This window comes from Mycothermus thermophilus (assembly GCF_041956435.1).
Source record: "Mycothermus thermophilus strain CBS 625.91 unplaced genomic scaffold VTJ04scaffold_3, whole genome shotgun sequence".
Taxonomy (NCBI): Eukaryota; Fungi; Ascomycota; class Sordariomycetes; order Sordariales; family Chaetomiaceae; genus Mycothermus; species Mycothermus thermophilus.
Genome location: NW_027191429.1, coordinates 3,293,303 through 3,310,680, shown reverse-complemented (window position 1 = coordinate 3,310,680; position 17,378 = coordinate 3,293,303). Strand labels below are relative to the sequence as shown.

Below are 17,378 nucleotides of genomic sequence, written 5' to 3'. Positions count from 1 at the left end.
GTCCCTCTACAACCCTAACGTAGGGCCATTCAATTCATTCCCCCTTCGTCCCCTGACAAATCAAGAACGGAAACACCATCGTCGGCCCAAACACCCCGCTCCCGGGCTCCGTCTCGACCTTCTTCTCCATCTCGAACGCCGTCTCAACACTCACCTCCGCAAACCCAGCCTCCTCCAAAATCCGCCTCATCTCCTCCCGCTTGATCCCGTGCCGCTCCACCCCTTCCATCTTCGACTCCGGATGGAACTTGCGGGCTTCCGGCCCGAAATTCTCAAAGTCCGTCACCATCACCTTCCCGCCTGGCGCAAGCAGACCGTGCAGCGTCTTAAATACCGGCTGCAGATCGGGGATGTGGTGCAGCACCAGGTGCGAAACGGCCAAGTGGAAGCGGCGACGAGGCCGGTCCTCGCCCGTCACCGGGTCGCGCGCGAGGCGGGGGTCGTCCGGGTCTTGCAGTAGCGCGCAGACGGGGAGGACGTTTTTGGTGGCACCCTCGCTGCTATCATCATCGGCGTTGCGGGAAAGCTTGGCGTTGAGCGCGGCGATCATTCCCTCGGCCGGATCCACGGACGTTACCGAGCGCACGGCAGGCGCGAGGGCCAGGGATAGCAGGCCGGTGCCGCAGCCGAGGTCGAGGACGTCGAACGTGGAGAGGACGTCGGCGGGCGGGAGCCGGGAGAGGTAGGCTTTGTGTGCGAGAGAGGTGGCGAGGATGACGTCCGGGTTGGCGTCCCAGGAGAGGGCTTCGGCGTTGAAGCGGGCGTTGTTTTCTGTTGTCATTTCTGTTTGGGGGGACTGGGATGGCTAGGGTGGGTTTGATGGGGTGGAGGTGTGAGGTCAAAGGGGGTGTTGGTGTTGGTGGATGGGAGTAGTAGTAGTAAATGAGAGGTGAGGTTGTTGTAACATCCGGTTATGAGGGGTAGGAAGAGCCGATACCCGGGTCGGGACGGCCCGGCACTCGGTTCGGTGGTTCGTCCGATCCATGCGGAGCTGGAAAGGATGGGTTGAGAACTCAACGCTGGAGAAGCAAAGCTCACAGCAGTTATATTCATTTTGCAAACTCCCCTAAAAACTCTGTCTCTTTGCCTTCGGTGAAACCTTCGACGGCCCCTTCAAAGGCACTGCGCGTCTATCTGGTTTCCACTTGTCTCCACTATGCACCTCACAGTATGTGCACTGGGCTTCCATGGGCTGCATACCAAAATGAGGTTCATGACATGGACCTCACGCATTTGACTGGCCCAATCGGGGAATGAAGTGGAGATAGACAGTGCGGATTTTGCTGGCCTATACGGTTTCATCTTTACCTGTGTCTCGATGGTTAACTTGACCATGAAATGGAGACCTAACGAAAATGAGGAGCAATAATTAGGTCATGCATATACGTAGAGAAGAAACTTTCTATTCAAGCATGGTGTCATATATCTGGGTATCTCTGTCTATCCAAGCCCACCATCTATATCCAAAATCCATCCCCGAAATCTGCGGAGCCCTCGGTCGACGTCATACAAGAAGCACAGCAGGGAGCCAGCTACCTCCGGGTCTTCTTGCCGTTGGACTTCTTATTGTTGGAGCTGGACTTGGGCTTCTGCTTCTTCTTCTGTTGCTTCCGCCGCTCCTTCTTCTCACGGTTCTGCCTGTGAATGGTGCCGAGGCAGCAGGACGGGCAAGGCTCAGTCTTCAGATGCCGCTTGGAGTGAATAGGGCAAAGTGTCTGATGAGCGTGGCAATATCGGATGCCGTTCAAGTGTCTGAATGTACAACGGGGTCCCGGGCTGAACCGTCGCGGGCAGTGATGGGACTGAGATTTGGGCATGGTGATTGTGCTCAGGAGAAAGAGTGGAGGCAAGGACTTGATAATAGCCTGACTGCTGGGTGAGTAGATTGGAGGATCTGGCGTTAGGCAATGAGTTCTTGCTAGTCCCTAGTCTAGCGACCACTGACAAGATGCGAGTCATGAGAAATCCCACCGATAGTAGGCGAGATACGCTCAGTGAGGAGTGATTGATACCTAGATGGACGACGAACCATTTGGACGATACGGCCTATTTATGTTTATGTCTCTGGACACTGCTTGAGCCCGACCTATCTGCCATGTTGCCGAGCATGTTCTCGCATCTGTTGGATCTCAATACGCCAGACCATCGCCCTCGTTGTGTTGACCTAGGAGAATGAATCCGGATGTCGGGAAAAGTCATCTTCATCCCGATAGGCCTTCGAGACTTGGAGGCGTCGGGCTACAAAGGAATACAAGGGAATTGTTCTGACCCTGTTCCAGTTTCTTACATTGGGAACGCCGGGTTTGTATCCGGTTGGGCCTTGACAACTTGGGCACGGGCCGCATCCGCAATGTAAACAAAGACATTGTTCTTCCGGGGCCAGGTCGTTACTCTCAACTTCAGGTGAAGTATGCGGGTATCTGATCCGGTTGATCCGGTCCGCGTTCGCAAAATATCTGGGATCGGAAACACACGCTGTCTGAAGCACGTAAAATACGAGGACTGTGGGTTTGTTTACTTCATATCTACACAGTACGGGCCCAGACCTACGGACGAAAGAATGGCGATGTTTCGGCTTCTCAAGAGCAGTCGAAAATCGCAGGTTGTTTATGTTTCTCTTGTTTACTACCAGAGTACAGCACATTTTCAAGAAGCTCAAGAAACTCAGAGGACCACTAGAGCTAGAAGACCTAATTGGATGGCCGACGCTGGCATTTGCTGATTGGGGGCAGGGGAAGAAGCCAAGAAGAAAGACTCAAACGGCCTTGAAAGATGAGCAGCTTATTTCTCTCTATATCATCCGTTGGACGTTCTCTCGAGCATCATCAAGTGAAATTGGACCTAGCATTTGTCGAGTGTCTTTGCGCCAAGGGCGTCATTATCATGACGTCAGTCGGGACCCAGCGATCAGAGCCGTTGCGGAGGATCAAGGCAGATGAGCTAGACCGCATACAGGACACCTAACTGATCAGTGGCTTGGTTGGGAATGTCGTAACTGTCGGCAAACGGTTGAGGCTTGACAACGTCCTGGCCGGCCAAAGTTGTGTTGATCACGGCATCAGACCTGCTCCGAAGTAAACCATCAGGAGGTCGGATGCATCAGGGGTTTCGTGGACTTCGTGGACACGTTCCGGATCCAGCAGCTTGGGTCCGGCCCGGAGAAAATGTTGACTTCGTGGTGGAGTTCCATCAAGCCGTCAGCCCGTCAGCGCTTCCCAAGGTTACGGATCGGAACGCGTCTGGAACTCCGGAACAGTGGAAGAGATGATGGAAGTCTTGGGTGTGGAGTGGATAAGAAAGGAGCTGGGATGGGATGAGACCCACTTTCCGCGGGTAGCTGGGGCGGGATACGCGTCCTGATTGGCGCGCGGGATTTCATTGGACCCCATCTGTCAGGGGTTCCCTTCAGGGGTAGCGACGGGATCAGGGTCACGGACCACCGTCCCATGACAGGAACGGCCCCTGCGCTGCGGCTGCCATTCACCAGTCACAACTTCGCGCGGGTGAGTGACATTCGCTTGGTGACATTGGATGGACAATTGGAAGGAAGCACACCTTTTTCGAGCAAGAGATCCATTTTCCATCATCGCGTCCTCGCAGACAGCCACTCCGGATGCCGGAGTCCTGAGAAACGAAGACTGTTTTCGATTGACGACCTTCTCGCCAAACTTTGTTGTAGTTTTTTTTTTTTTTGTATTTCGTTCTTCTTCTCTCCACTCCCTTGTCTGTCATTTTTGTTTCCAGCATTTGTTTCTCTCTCCTTAACCTAGCTTTCTTGTCGCTACGCTCTTCTCCACTCTCGCTCACGTTTCGACCCATCACTCTCCATTTCCTAGCCGTCCCTCGCATCGCCGTGCATTTGCATTTGCATGTGCAGGCCTGTCTTGTCTCCACTACCTTTCCGAAGCCGATCTTGCTTCTCGCAGCGGGTCAGCTCATCAATCTGGTTCTTGGTCTGGGGGGACTACTACCTCGGGAACTTCATCTATTTTTCTCGACGCGCGCCGTTCCTTGGATCGATCTCCTTTGTCGCATTGCTGCGTTGCTGCGCTGCGCCGTTCCTTCGCCCTACGTCTAGCTTGCCTCAGACGCTGCGGCGCTAAGGCCTCATCGATAGCTTCTCTGCCTCGCCACTCCAGTCCCGAGCCACCCGCACCCTCGACGCCAGGACCTCCGCAATGCAGGTTTGACTCCTGCAAGTCTCAGACTAGCCCCGATCATCCCCCAGACTTCGCACACCGCATGCTCCTCCAAGGCGCACGTTGATCGTGAGCAGTCGATCCAGAGACTGCTCAACCCACGTGTTGACCGAGAAGAGCCCCTGAAGCCTCCGCATTTCGCCGGGCGCGCCCCCTCGATCGTTCCTCGGCACGAACCGAAAACCAGGTTAGGGAAGTTAAGGAATCGCCTGCACCCATATTATCCGTCCCGCGCCTCCGGCGCCCGTTCCGGTCGTCACCATGGATCTGTCTTCTCCGTTCCCCTCGTCAGCCTCCGTTGCCCCGCCGCCGATCCCTCGAAAGTCCCGCGAGAGAGACCGCGATCGCCTTCGAGACCCGGACAGGTCCCCGGACCGCCGTACCCCGCGCGACCCTTCCAAGCCAAAAGGAGACCGAGCCGCCGCTCCTGCCGACGACGACGTTTTCGCCGACTGGGCTGCCTACACCAACCGCGAACGTAAACGCGAGGCCTCTGCCGATCGCCGACCGCAGACACGAGACGACGACCCCCCCAGTCCAGTTCCTCCGGCTTCTCCTGAGGTCATCTCATCTCTCATCACGTCCTTATCGGCCATCTCTAGGCCCGTGAGCAACCATTTCGACGGACCCTCATATCTCAGCCCTGCCTCGCTTGCTCCTCCTTCCGGTCTCCAGAGCCCCCTGAGCCTCTCAGTCCCCAGTTCCCCAACTGGTGGCTCTTTCGGCGTCGAGTACGGAGCTTACAACCAGAAATCTCTGGCTCAACTCCCCGAGGAGGATGTCCCATTAGACGAGCTTCCTGCCAGCCCTCCGGTCATCCGGACCTCCAAGCCGCCCAGCGGCCTCTCTCCTCTGACCGCCCCCAGGTCCCCAAGAAGCCCGGGTGGCCGAAGCTCGGGATTCGGGGGCCTTCTTTCGCGCCGGAGCAGCGGTGGCGTCTCACGGCCCTCTAGCAGGGGTTCGTTTACATCCGGCGCTGAAAGCATCGGCAAGCCGAGCATTGAGCGCGGCCTTGAGCCGTTGTCACCCGGACCCGACGCTACTCACAGCTTGAAGAAGCAACCGTCGCTGGACGCCTGGCCGAAGAAAGGCGCCGGTCGCCCACGTGGTTTGATGTACATGAGCAGCAAGGAGCGCTTGCGGGACAAGGAGGAGAAAAAGCGTGCCAGTGGCGGTGCTCTCGGTACTAGTGGTCCCACTACCCCGCGTCTCGATCCTCTGGCTGCCGAGTCGGTCATCGACGAAGAGCCCAACTCCGACTTTGTCCTCAGCGTGAGCCCGGCTATCACAGGGCCGGACGGCTCCGGTGACACGCTTGCTGACCCCAGATTGATCCCGGCAAGAGACTCGTCTCTACGGAAGAGCAACGCTAGGCGGTCATCCCGTCGGACGTCGAGAAATTCGAAGCGGGATAGTGATTACGGAGCCATCCCAGAGCTGGACGAACAGACCAACGGCGCTCGCGCTTCTCGGAGCGACTCGTCGACGAGACGCCGGCACTCTGGCCAGAAGAAATCCCACGGATTGGATCCATTGCAGCTCTCGGCAAACCTGCCAGCCGACACGTCCCTCAAACCTTTGTCTGGGCCCTCTACTCCCGCAGCTGCCATGTTCCCTGACGACATTGACGATGGTGCCCCGTCGCCCGCAGTTGCTCAAAGCCGTCGCCGTGATAGGGAAGCGAGCGCTGATTACCGGCGCCGCTCTGGCCGCTTCACCCCAGATCCGTTTGGCGGTTACGTCAGCGAAGGGGGAGGTACTTCTGTCAAGTTAAAGCGCAGCAGCACAAAGATGAAACGCTTGTCAAGCACTGGCGGAGCGTTGTCCGATAGTGGAGCGGACCGCCCTCGTTCTTCGGGGACTCGCAAGAGCAGCGATCATCCCCATGTCGCCTATGAGCGACCACAGAGTGCTGACAGTATCGATGATGCGGTCGAGAGTTATCTGTGCAGCCCCCGTCTGAGCCAGAAGATCCGGCACCCACAAACAGGCCGCGTCATCAGTTTCAGTGAGGTTGGCGATCCGAACGGGAGCGCCGTCTTTTGCTGTGTTGGCATGGGCCTGACGAGATACATTACGGCTTTCTACGACGAGCTTGCGCTCACGCTCAAGCTGCGCTTGATTACCCCTGACCGACCTGGTGTGGGCGACAGCGAGCCATACCCGGATGGAACAACGACTCCTTTGAGCTGGCCTGGTATGAAAACCCTTGTACTGGATGTCCCTTTACGTCCGTCGACGACCGCTAACAGAACCTAGATGATGTTTATGCCATCTGCCAGGCGTTGAAGATCACCAAGTTTTCCATTCTCGCCCATTCGGCTGGCGCCATCTACGCCTTGGCCACAGCTCTGCGCATGCCTCAACACATCCGTGGAAGGATACACTTGCTTGCCCCGTGGATTCCTCCCTCGCAGATGAACGTGTTTGGCGCCAGTGATAAGACGCCGCTTCCGCCCACGAACGCCATTCCAACCAGCCAGAGGATTCTGCGCGCGCTGCCAACTCCCATCTTGAAGGCAGCCAACAGCAGCTTTATGACAGCCACGAGTTCCAGCATAACCAGCTCGCTTCCCAAGCAGAAGCGCGTCAAGCGGGACAAGCGAAGCGCAAATAAGGACAACAAAGACCAGCCAAAAGGCATGTTCCATGCCGCGCTCGAGGACAAGGAGAATCAAAATAGCAACTCAGCCTACCCAACCATCCCTGCTGCTGATGAGGACATGGATCGGATCCGGCCTGAGGCCAACGGCGCCTCCAGTACCGGTCCTGCACCCAGCAGCCACGGCGGCATTGGCCACCGTCATCGCCGCTCCAACTCGACCCATACAGGGTACCGCCGGCAGTCAGATGTCATGTCCACCACGGGAATCCTGGCCCACCAGCGCGAAGCCGACCGTGAGAGGCAGGAACTCTATGACAACCGCCTCACCCATGCCATCTGGCAACTCGCAACCACCGGTGCCAACCCGGCTGTCGACCTGCTCGTGTGCCTCGAGCGGCGACATACCATCGGCTTCCGGTACGTCGACATCACCCGGCCGGTTGTGATCCACCACGGCAGCCGCGACACGCGTGTCCCGGTGGATAACGTGCGTTGGCTGGGAAAGACGATGCGGCGTTGCGAGGTTCGGGTGCTGGAGGGCGAGGGACACGGGTTGATGGCCAGCGCCCAGGTCATGGGCAACGTGTTGATGGAGATCAGCAAGGAGTGGGAGGAGTGGTCGAGAGTCACGGGCGCGACCAAACGCGAGTCGGAGCGCGCCAGGAGGAACACCCTCAGCCAGCAGCAGCAGATGCATGCCCACTGAGCATTGCAAGACTTGCGGAGTGTTGAGAGGAAGTTTTGGTTCTCGAGAGTTGATTTCTTGTCATCATGACGTCATGTTTTAAGTAATTATTCTTAATATCCTATTCTTTTCTCTTTTTCCTAGGTTTGGGGTTTATTATTCTTGGTCTAAGAAGTTGGCCGGTTTGTTTTCTATCGGGTATCAGTTTTTTCCTTGTGTCTTTCTTTACAGCTCTCCTTGTCACCATCTCATCTCACACCAACCTGATGACGAATCTCCTTTGTACCTAGTATCTACATAGAGAAGTGTTTACCCCAAATAGGTATACGTTATTGCGCCATCGACTCCAGTCTCCATGTTAGAATCGCCAGTTTTTGTGGCTGCTGAAAAATAGTATGTGGTTCAGTCAGTCTCCTTTGAAGTACAGAGAGATGAGGGATACAAGTCAGGTCAAAACTTCCAAACTGTATCTGGCTACTTCATTCCCCCTATGGTGTTCCAGTCGGCTGGCAACCAGTTTTCATCAATACACGGTGCTCGGGACAGAACAGCACTTCTCTGCCCATGACGTTAGGTTGTTACTCGCGTCCCTACGTTCATGTTTCTGTCTTCACTCCATGCTCCGGATACAACCCGTTTTGCATCTCGTCGTGTATTTCGTTTACACCGCCTCACCACGCCAATCACCTCTATCCAATACGAAGACATCGAGCAAACTCTATCCCAGCGTGACTGGTAGATGAAGCGTTTACCATCCCTTGGATCTGAGGAACCATTCCACCGTCTCCATGCCCGCTTTGATGCGCATACCCAGCCGTGCGTCCAAGACGTACCCGTCGCATTTGGCCGCGCGGTCGAGGTACTGGTGGCATTCGTGGGCTTTTTGGCGGCGGAAGGCCGAGATGCTTTGGTCTGTTGCATGGGTTGTCGGTGTCGACTTGCTTGTGTGCGTTTTGGTTGATGAAGATGATAGTGATGCCTTGTCTGCTGCTGCCGTCGGGGTCACGGTGGTGTTTGTCGGTCCTGTTTCTTCTGTTCTGGAGACAGACGGAGGAGGAGCAGAAAGAGATGTTGAGGAAGAGGAAGCGGATGCTTGAGATGATGATGGTGGTGGTTGTTGTTGTTGCTGTCGTGGCCACGATGCTGGGTCACAGACGCTTTGCCAGGCGAGGGCGGCGAGTTCGTAGTAGCCCGCGGAAAGGCAGTAGTCATCGCGTGTGGGGCCTTTGAAGCAGGATCTGACATCGACAGGTTAGTCTGGAGCTCAGGGGTGAGGATATTTTCGGGGAGAGAGGAAAACTCACGGATCCAACGCCAAAACCTCCTCCTCCACCAATCTCCTCGACTCCTCGTACTGTCCTAGTCTCCTCGCCAGGGCAGCGTCCGCCAGCGCGTGGATAGCGACCTCGTCCTTCTCCTTCTCCCGCACCTTTTCCAGCACCCCTACCGGCGCCGTGCATCGCTCCCACGCCAGCAGAGCCCGCGCCCGCGCGAGCTGTTCGGTGTCCATGCGCTTGCTGCCGTTCCAGAGGTAGACCATTTCCATGGAAGGACTGACAGCGATGACGTCGACGAGATCGCGGGGTTCTGTTGTTGTTGATGAAGTCAACCGGTCTTCCCATTTTTGCAGCTTACGGCAGACAAAGACCTCGAACGGCAGCTGGCGCGCCATGAAGCGCTTCTTACCCGCCACGCGGAGGACTCTGCGGAAGAAATCTTCCGCGGCTCGTTTGTGCGTGAGAGCCTTTGCGCGAAGGGTTTCGATGGCGAGCTTTTCATCCACGTCAACCTCATCCCCAACACTCCCCTCGCCAGAACTCCGCTTCGTCCCGCCGCCCTCTTCGGACAAATTCGTTGTCATCTTGTTCATTTCCTCCACCGCATCGCGATACATCTCCAACTCGGCACACCCGGCCATGTAATAATACAGGGCATGGCTCCAGCTGTTGAGCTCGACGCACCGCAGGAACCCGTCGCGCATGGCGGGCCAGTCCATGGCGTACAGGGCGCACATGCTGAGCTCGAAGCTGTTGAGCGCGGCCACCTGGATCATGCGGCAGCTGTGGGCGTTGGCGGCCAGCAGGGCCATCGCGTCGGCAAGGCGTTGGGCGTTGGCGTGCATGCGCGCTTCCTCGAGCCGCCAGAGCGGCGAGGCCGGGTAGCGCGCGCGCATAGTGGCGAGGAGGGCGGCGCATTTGGCGCGGGGGTAGCTGACGGTGTAGTTTTCCTCTTCTTTGGTGGCAATTGCAGAAGAGGAGGAGTTTAGTTTGCTCGCGTCTGAATCGTCCGGGTCGTGCTCGGGTGGGAGGATGTCGGCCATGGCGAGGAAGGTGTTGTAGTAGTTGAGCAGGACCAGGCCCGCAAGGGCGCCGTTGATGTTGTCGAACTTGGTGGACTGCCAGAGCATGCGTAACCCGCGGTCTCGGTCGCCCCTGAAACCGATGATGGACAAAAGACGGGAGAGGGCCGGCGGGACCATGGAGAGCAAGAGCAGGAGGATGCCAAAACACATGTTGGCGCCGCTGTGGATGAAGATTTCGACGGGGGTCTTGAAGAGGTCCTTTTCGGCACCGCCGGCATGATGGGTCTCGATGGAGGGTACATCTCCGTTGGCCGAAAGCGCGATATTGGTCAGTTTCTGATCGATTACCTTTGTCTCTTCATCGGTCATCCCACCGTTGGTAAGAATTGTGACATTGGGCTTGTCCCGAACTTCCGCTGGTGTGTCTCTGCTGTCAACTTCAGGGCTCGGGGTCTCAAGGTCGTCAAACTCGGTTGGTTCGAAACATCCCGGCATCAAGTCGTCGGAGAAGCTCGGTCTCCTGGACGATGGCTTCTTGTGTGCTGTGCCTTTGCCTATCGACTCCAAGTACCGCTCCTCTGCTTGAATGATGCCATCCAGTGTCACGTACGCCTTGCGGAGCTTGTAGAACCCCTTTAGAGCCTCCCCAAGTGTCTCGTGCATAACGCCAACAACAGCCCCCATGAGCTGGGCCTCTGCGTTAATGAGGGCAAACTCGGAACCTGGAGGATAGATCGCAGAGCCGCTTTGTCCTTCGCTGCCTTTCGTTTCAGACACGGCGGGCTTACTGGCGTACCAGTAGCCGGAAGAACTACCACCGTTGGCGGCCTTCTCTGCCTCCTTTTGTGCCTTTTTCATGTCATTCCAGGCTCTGGTTTCCGTCTCGTTGAGCCGGTTCGCGGCCTGGGCCATGATATCCTTCTCGAAGCCGAGGATACTTCGCATGAACGTGGTGATACCAAGCCCGAGGTTATGGAAGGTGGAGGTGTCTTCGCGCACGCGTAGAATGGATTCCGCGCCATCGAGATCGTCGTTCATGATCATGGCGGCAGCAGCCATGGCGTCCATGAGGTCGCGGGCCTGGCGCTCCGCGGGCGGCGTGGCTGGGCGTGACTTGTCTTTGCCATGTTGAGGAAGGGTTGAGGTGCTCGAGTTGGGACTGGCTTTGGGGGAAGCGTTCTTGGAAGGGGACTTGGAGGCCGTGGCAGCGGAGGAGCCGCGAAACCAGGAGCGGAGGCCTGACATGGCCTCCTTGGAAGTCAACGCGAGCCGGAGGGAGCGGGTGAGGAGGACAAGGGATGACCAGGAAGATTTTTCGGCACCTATTAAGAGGCACTGGATATATAAGAGCAATGGGAACAAGGAAGGAGTAAGGGAGGCCGGGAGCACCGGCGTCAGGATCTGTTATAGATGCTCAAAGCCGAGTTGCTGGGCCATGCCGGAGTTTAGGTATTTTCAAGGTTGGGCCTGGACCAGCTTTGGTGAAAACCACTATCCCTGTTCGCCGCTTCTGGGGTTGCTGGGACTAGCGCCAGCATGGTCCGGGGAACGGGCGAAGATAAGCCCGATTTCCCGATTTCAAGGAGCAGAAATCGGGCCAGTCGGGCGATGAGACATATGTATGGCCGTTGAAAACCTACCTAGGTAGAGGCGATTGGCAAGCTCGGGTTGCTGTCCCGTGTTGACGGCCTGGAACCTGGAAGTGGTGACGTTATTCTCGGGCAGGCAGCTGTCTGCATTCATGAAACAAAAAGATCGCAGAGGCGCAATATCAAATGCCCGTTTCGGCCGCGAGACACGCAAGCTCCTGCGATGGACACTGAGATCGACCAAGCTTTTTTTGCCGTTTGGAGCCCATCCAATTGGCGCATCTCCCGGATCTCGGGATGCTGGCTGGTCCCAGTACGTCGCCCCAGTCTTCCGGGCACCCAACGTCCCCACGTTGATGGCCAACAAAGAACTTGAGAAATGGGGCGCCTCCAGGTAAAAAGCCCCTTCATCCCCTTCATCGGCACGGGGTAGCAGGGCTGATAAGCATTGGTCCAGAGAATAAATGAAGGTGCCTGACAAAGACTCACAAAACTGTCCATTCCTTCATGTCTATCCTCCGTACCTGACAGAAAACCTGGGAACCTTGAGCTCCGGAGAGGAACACCGTAAACTTGGAAGCCGGCCTGGTGCGGCGGGGGTGGGGCTGACCCGTGGCGTTCGGGACAGAAGCAACGGCTGGCTGCCCCACCATTATTGGCCCGTGCGTTGATCCCGGGCCCCTCAGCCTGGAAGCTGCGCAACTTGGGACCTGCCTTCAGCACACCGTCTCGGACGCATCTTGGGCGTGGAGCACATCTCATCAGCGACACGCCAAACATCCACCAGCCGAACTCACCAGAAATAACGTCGTCGCTGATCTCCGGGACAGCCAACATCCAAAAGAACAACCCCGTCAACTACGTCCCCTCTCCCTCGAATCCCCCTCACCGACAGCGTCAGCAACTTCCATCGAATCCTCCTCCCCATCTCCATCCATCCGCATCTACCCAGATACCTCCAGCCATGGCGTCACAAAAGAAGGACGAGAAGCCCCCTGCCGAGTCCAAGGCCGACACCCAACCTGCCGCCGAGCAGCAAAAACCCGCCACTCTGGAGGAGGACGACGAGTTCGAGGACTTCCCCGTCGACGGTTAGTCAACACCTCTCTTTTCGCGACCCCGCGGCCCATACAAATGAGACATCGACAATGTCGTTGTTATGATCGTTGTTGCGCACACCGGAGCTATGCTGCCCCAGCCGGATCTACAAACAAGAAAGACAGGAATACCGAGGCTGACTTCCCGTCTTCACAAACAAAACAGATTGGGACGAAGGCGAAACCGAAGCCGCCGGAAACAACACGACGCAGCATCTCTGGGAGGAGTCGTGGGATGACGACGACACAACCGACGACTTTTCGACACAGCTTAAGTCCGTTTCTTCTTCCCCTTTCTTTCCAATGAAATAATGCCTCCTTACCCTAGCCCCCCTGGCCCGACCCTGGCGGCTGGAGAGGTCCAGTTCGCTAGGGACCAGCCTCCACCGAAAGGCAATTGCTCTTCTCCGGCCTAAGTTGCTAACATGTTGTCCTTGTTTGCAGGGAGGAACTGAAGAAAGTCGAGGCGTCAAGGAAGCGGTGATGACGATCAGATCACGTGTAGGATGATAGGATGATGGGATAAAGTGCGGGCTATGGGCGATGAGGGGCTTGGATGGCGTTGGTGTAATCGCAGAGAACAGAGAAAACCAGAAGATCAACAAAAATCCACCGCATTTCATTCGGCCCAGGATCCAGGGGCCGAGATCGCTCCCGAGAATATCCAGTTCTTGCAAGGCCGGGACATGATACATTAAGGAGGGAGGGCGCCGGTGCAGCAACAGAGAGATTTGATCAAGGGCGAAAGGAGGAGCAAGTTGGGAAGCATCCATGGTAGCATATCCATGGATAGTTTGGACCATGAATTACAAGCGACAGCAGGAACATAGAAATTTTCTCGGGCATCCCAGTCAATATGTCCTCGACAGGTTGCAACACCACCACCGAAGCAGTCAGCCCATCGCGCATGAGCACGGCAAAATTTGTACTTTTTTTTTATATCTTCATAGCATCGGCTTGCTATTCTCCCAGTTACCAACAGGCCCAACAACCCGTAACTAAAACACAATAAACAACAACAAAAATCAAGTAGTAGTAATCACCTACTGGCGCTCGCTCAGCGCAACCACACCCGGCAGAGCCTTGCCCTCCAGCAGCTCCAAGCTGGCGCCACCGCCCGTCGAGACGTGGCTCAGCTTGTCCTCCACCTTGTACTTGGCGGCCACCGTGGCCGTGTCGCCGCCGCCGATGATGACAATCTTGCCGCTCTGGGCCGCCTCGACGGCCGCGTCGAGGGTCGCCTTGGTGCCGTTCGCGAACTTGTCAAACTCAAACACGCCCGCCGGGCCGTTCCACAGAATCGTTTGGGCCTCGTCGATGGCCGCCTTGTACAGCTTGATGGACTCCTCGCCGCAGTCGAGACCCATCCAGCCGTCGGGGATGCCCTCCTTGTCGGTGGCGGTGCCCGTGTTGGCGTTGGGGTCGAACTTGTCGGCCGTGATGAAGTCGACGGGCAGGACCAGCTTGACGCCGTTGCGCTTGGCCTTCTCGACGAGGTCGGGAACCGTCTTGGCGCCGGCCTCGTCGAAGAGCGAGGTGCCGATGGCCATGTTGTCGAGCGTCTTCTTGAAGGTGAAGGCCATGCCGCCGCAGACGATGAGCGTGTTGACCTTGTCGAGGAGGTTGTTGATGAGCTGAATCTTGTCCGACACCTTGGCGCCGCCCAGGATGGCGAGGAACGGGCGCTTGGGGTTCTCCAGCGCCTGAGCGAAGTAGTCGAGCTCCTTCTTCATGAGGAAGCCGGCCGCCTTTTGCGGGAGGTCGACACCAACCATGGACGAGTGAGCGCGGTGGGCAGTGCCGAAAGCATCGTCTACGAAGGGGTTAGTTCCTGGCGGCTCAGGGGAGTTGGGCAAAAGAAACGAGGGGAGAACTGACTGATGTAGACATCACCAAGCTTGGTCAGGCCCTTGCGGAACTCCTCCACCTTAGCCTTGTCGGCCTTGATCTTGTTGCCCTCGGCATCGGTGCCCTTGCCCTCCTCCTCAATGTGGAAGCGCAGGTTCTCGAGCAAGACGACATCGCCATTGTCGGCCTTGTTGACGATCTCCTCAACCTCCGGGCCAACGCAGTCAGGGGCGAAGGTCACGCTCTTGCCCAGCAGCTTCTCGAGCTCGGGGACGACGGGCTTGAGCGAGTACTTGGGGTTGACCTTGCCGTCGGGGCGGCCGAGGTGAGACATGAGGATCACAGCCTTGGCACCATGGTCGATGGCGTACTTGATGGTGGGGAGAGCGCCAACGATGCGCTGCGGGTTGGTGACCTTCTTCTCGGCGTCGAGGGGCACGTTGAAGTCGACCTGGAAGCAAACGGGGAGTCAGTCGATTCGAAGCTCCTCAAACCAAGCTCAGGTCAGGAGACATGGATTGCTACGTACGCGGATCAGGACCCGCTTGCCCTTGAGGTCCACGTCCTCGATGGAGAGCTTGTTGGCGAGAGACATGTTGACGGTAGAGCTAGACCGGTGCTGGATAAAACAGGCTGTGAAGGCGGATTGGGGGATCAGGATCACAGAAGGAGCAGGGAGTGCAGAAAACAGGCCGAGGGCGTAGCTTTTAATAAGAAAACGCAGGAGGTTTCCCGGGAGGAGTGGGCTGAGGCAATGACAGCGCGGGATGGAGGGGTAGAGGGGTCACCTTAGCGGGTTGGGGGTGGTGAGGAAGACGGCTGGTGGGGCTGTTCGCTTGAGCTTCTCCTCCTGTGACGTCGGCCCAGGGTTAGCGGATTTTTTGACATTCAGGCCAGCGAGCCATTGACCAGTCAAGGAGATGGCAATTGCTCAAGGATGATGAATTGCCGGCTTCCTACCACATACGAGGGTCGATCAGCTCACTGCATTTGGAATTGATGCCTCTTCCGCGGCGTGGTGATGGTGTCAAGGGTTGACGAGTGAACCTCCGCGGTTGGCTTGGCAAACGACCAAGCTCAGCCATGGGTGCGTTCCTTTCTCCGAACTTCGGCTACGTTCTGTTGTTCAGGAACCGGACGGCGACGATCGGAGCTGGGCGCACCAATGATTGTCTGTCTCAGGCAAGAGTCCCAGGTTGGATTTGGATGTCTCGCGTGTTTTCCATGGTATTTGTCTTACCTAAGGCGGCACGGCAAGGGGACATCATGAGAGATCTATTGTACAATCCATTTTAATGATCCAGTAAGCCACCCTCATCCCCCAAATAACGCAGACCGAACGCCGGGCGCCGTATGTTCATGGTGAGTGTCAACCGTTGGCACTCACATATCCCAAAGTTCATAAATAAGCCACCCACCAGGCTGAATGCACCCTGCCTCACGATCCCATCCATCCAACCATCCATCATGTCTGCGGCCTTTACTCTCACCACTTACGGCAACCGGATCTCTTGTCGCCGGTGATGAGCCACACGGCGGGCCTCGTGGACATTCTCCGATGCGTTTGTCAGCGAGAGGAAGGCTGTCCAGGCGATACCCACGGTCGAAACAAACGGCTAGAGAGAATGGTTAATCAGCAAGCCTATCTTTCAGTATAGGACCAAAACGGCACTCACCAGCTGGAACTGCACCGGCATCAACCGGAAATTGATGACCTGCACGGCGGGCCACAAGACGTAGTTCGCCTTCAGCGTCGGCACATACATGTCGCGCATTTTATTGACCACCTCCGTCTTGCCGCCACCCTCGGCGAGCGTCATGGCAGTGAAGAAGCAGCCAAGACCAAACGGCGCAAAGATAAGCTGGTCGAAGGCAACGCGCTTGAGAGCGGGCAGGAACCTCGGTGGCTTGCCGAGTGGGAAGCATCTCTCGAGAAACTTGAACCAGCGGAACTGCACCGGGGCCATGAAGAAGCCATAAGCCATGAAACGGGTGAGGCGTTCAAAGTCGAACGGCGGCGGGAGCAGCTTGGACTCGGGGATCAACTCGCGGTCCGTGAACGGGTTCTTACGGTCGAGTTCGTGGATCTCGATGGCGAGGGCATCCTCTCGTGGGTCAAGACGGCCATTGGACTTGCGGAGGGCTCGCTCTCGTACTGCCGTGATTGTCTGCGCCACTGTGTCCGCGATACCACCCAACACCGCGTTGGACACCATCATAGTGAGGACTGTAGAGCGATGATGGGTTAGTTACCGCATCAAGATGGATCTAGGACTCGACCGGACGGGTAGTGATCCGGATCGATGCATCGAGAATAACATACTGGGTCGCTGTTCGTAGAACGCATTGAATCGGCTGGTGAGCCGCGCGAAGAGAGCCATCTCGATTAACAGGATGATGGCATGTAACAGTGGCTTTTCGACCGGCAACGGATGGAAGTTAGCTTTGATGTCCCCAAGGCAGAGAGGGACGGGCGAAATTGATATATATCAAGCATAAAATGGAATCCAGAAAGCAAGAGGCAGGCGGGGACGTCAGTTGCTATGACTCGGGTACACGGAGGGTTAACTCACGATCCGGCCATAGATGAACCTGCTGTTCAGAGTTCGAAGCAGCTGGCGACGATACAATTCCCAGGACATTATGCCAGGCGTCTCCAGACAGCGACCTCTCTCTCACTATTAAGGCAGGACAAAAACCCTGTTATGGGTCGGGCATGCGGACCTAGGCCGCGAAGAAATCAGGAGAAAAGCTCCCGACTTCTCGGGTTCCTTGGTCGCTGTTCGTTGCCGTTCGATGACGACAGGACGGCACAGGGGTGTCCACGACCCCCCCGATCTCGATTGGAACAATGACGCGCTAGCGGCAATCGATAGGGTCCACAAGGCTGGGTTTCACTGCGGACGTGGGCCTGGCCGTTGCAGGTCTTGGGCCCCTCTATCGGAGAAGAGGAGAGTTGGATCGACAGGATGGGTATGGATACGCGATATCAAACTGAACCTAAGGGACTGAGAGGCATGACGGAAGGATGATTTGGTGACGCAAAGTTGGGT

At 56.8% G+C, this 17,378-nt stretch overlaps 7 protein-coding genes across 7 annotated transcripts; 3 read left to right on the top strand and 4 right to left on the bottom strand.

Moving 5' to 3' along the window:
- Positions 1-34: 34 nt before the first annotated feature.
- VTJ04DRAFT_5363 (uncharacterized protein) lies at positions 35-781 on the bottom strand (the record flags this gene model as incomplete). The annotated part of the gene is made up of 1 exon (XM_069363471.1): positions 35-781. One exon carries the CDS (start codon positions 779-781, stop codon positions 35-37), a length of 747 nt encoding a protein of 248 aa, XP_069220314.1.
- Positions 782-4,460: 3,679 nt separating this feature from the next.
- On the top strand, positions 4,461-7,510 carry VTJ04DRAFT_5362 (uncharacterized protein; the record flags this gene model as incomplete). The annotated part of the gene is made up of 2 exons (XM_069363470.1): positions 4,461-6,396; positions 6,459-7,510. 2 exons carry the CDS (start codon positions 4,461-4,463, stop codon positions 7,508-7,510), a joined length of 2,988 nt encoding a protein of 995 aa, XP_069220313.1.
- Positions 7,511-8,237: 727 nt separating this feature from the next.
- VTJ04DRAFT_5361 (uncharacterized protein) lies at positions 8,238-11,036 on the bottom strand (the record flags this gene model as incomplete). Its single annotated transcript, XM_069363469.1, has 2 exons — positions 8,238-8,727; positions 8,794-11,036. 2 exons carry the CDS (start codon positions 11,034-11,036, stop codon positions 8,238-8,240), a joined length of 2,733 nt encoding a protein of 910 aa, XP_069220312.1.
- A 1,308-nt stretch (positions 11,037-12,344) lies between these two features.
- Positions 12,345-12,961, top strand: VTJ04DRAFT_5360 (uncharacterized protein; the record flags this gene model as incomplete). The annotated part of the gene is made up of 3 exons (XM_069363468.1): positions 12,345-12,471; positions 12,644-12,752; positions 12,922-12,961. 3 exons carry the CDS (start codon positions 12,345-12,347, stop codon positions 12,959-12,961), a joined length of 276 nt encoding a protein of 91 aa, XP_069220311.1.
- Positions 12,962-13,013: 52 nt separating this feature from the next.
- VTJ04DRAFT_5359 (uncharacterized protein) lies at positions 13,014-13,489 on the top strand (the record flags this gene model as incomplete). Its single annotated transcript, XM_069363466.1, has 2 exons — positions 13,014-13,144; positions 13,297-13,489. 2 exons carry the CDS (start codon positions 13,014-13,016, stop codon positions 13,487-13,489), a joined length of 324 nt encoding a protein of 107 aa, XP_069220310.1.
- Positions 13,490-13,520: 31 nt separating this feature from the next.
- VTJ04DRAFT_5358 (uncharacterized protein) lies at positions 13,521-14,920 on the bottom strand (the record flags this gene model as incomplete). The annotated part of the gene is made up of 3 exons (XM_069363465.1): positions 13,521-14,290; positions 14,356-14,776; positions 14,855-14,920. The coding sequence occupies 3 exons, from the start codon at positions 14,918-14,920 to the stop codon at positions 13,521-13,523; spliced, it is 1,257 nt and encodes a 418-aa protein (XP_069220309.1).
- Positions 14,921-15,818: 898 nt separating this feature from the next.
- On the bottom strand, positions 15,819-16,967 carry VTJ04DRAFT_5357 (uncharacterized protein; the record flags this gene model as incomplete). Its single annotated transcript, XM_069363464.1, has 4 exons — positions 15,819-15,941; positions 16,002-16,552; positions 16,649-16,739; positions 16,899-16,967. 4 exons carry the CDS (start codon positions 16,965-16,967, stop codon positions 15,819-15,821), a joined length of 834 nt encoding a protein of 277 aa, XP_069220308.1.
- Between the last annotated feature and the right edge of the window lie 411 nt (positions 16,968-17,378).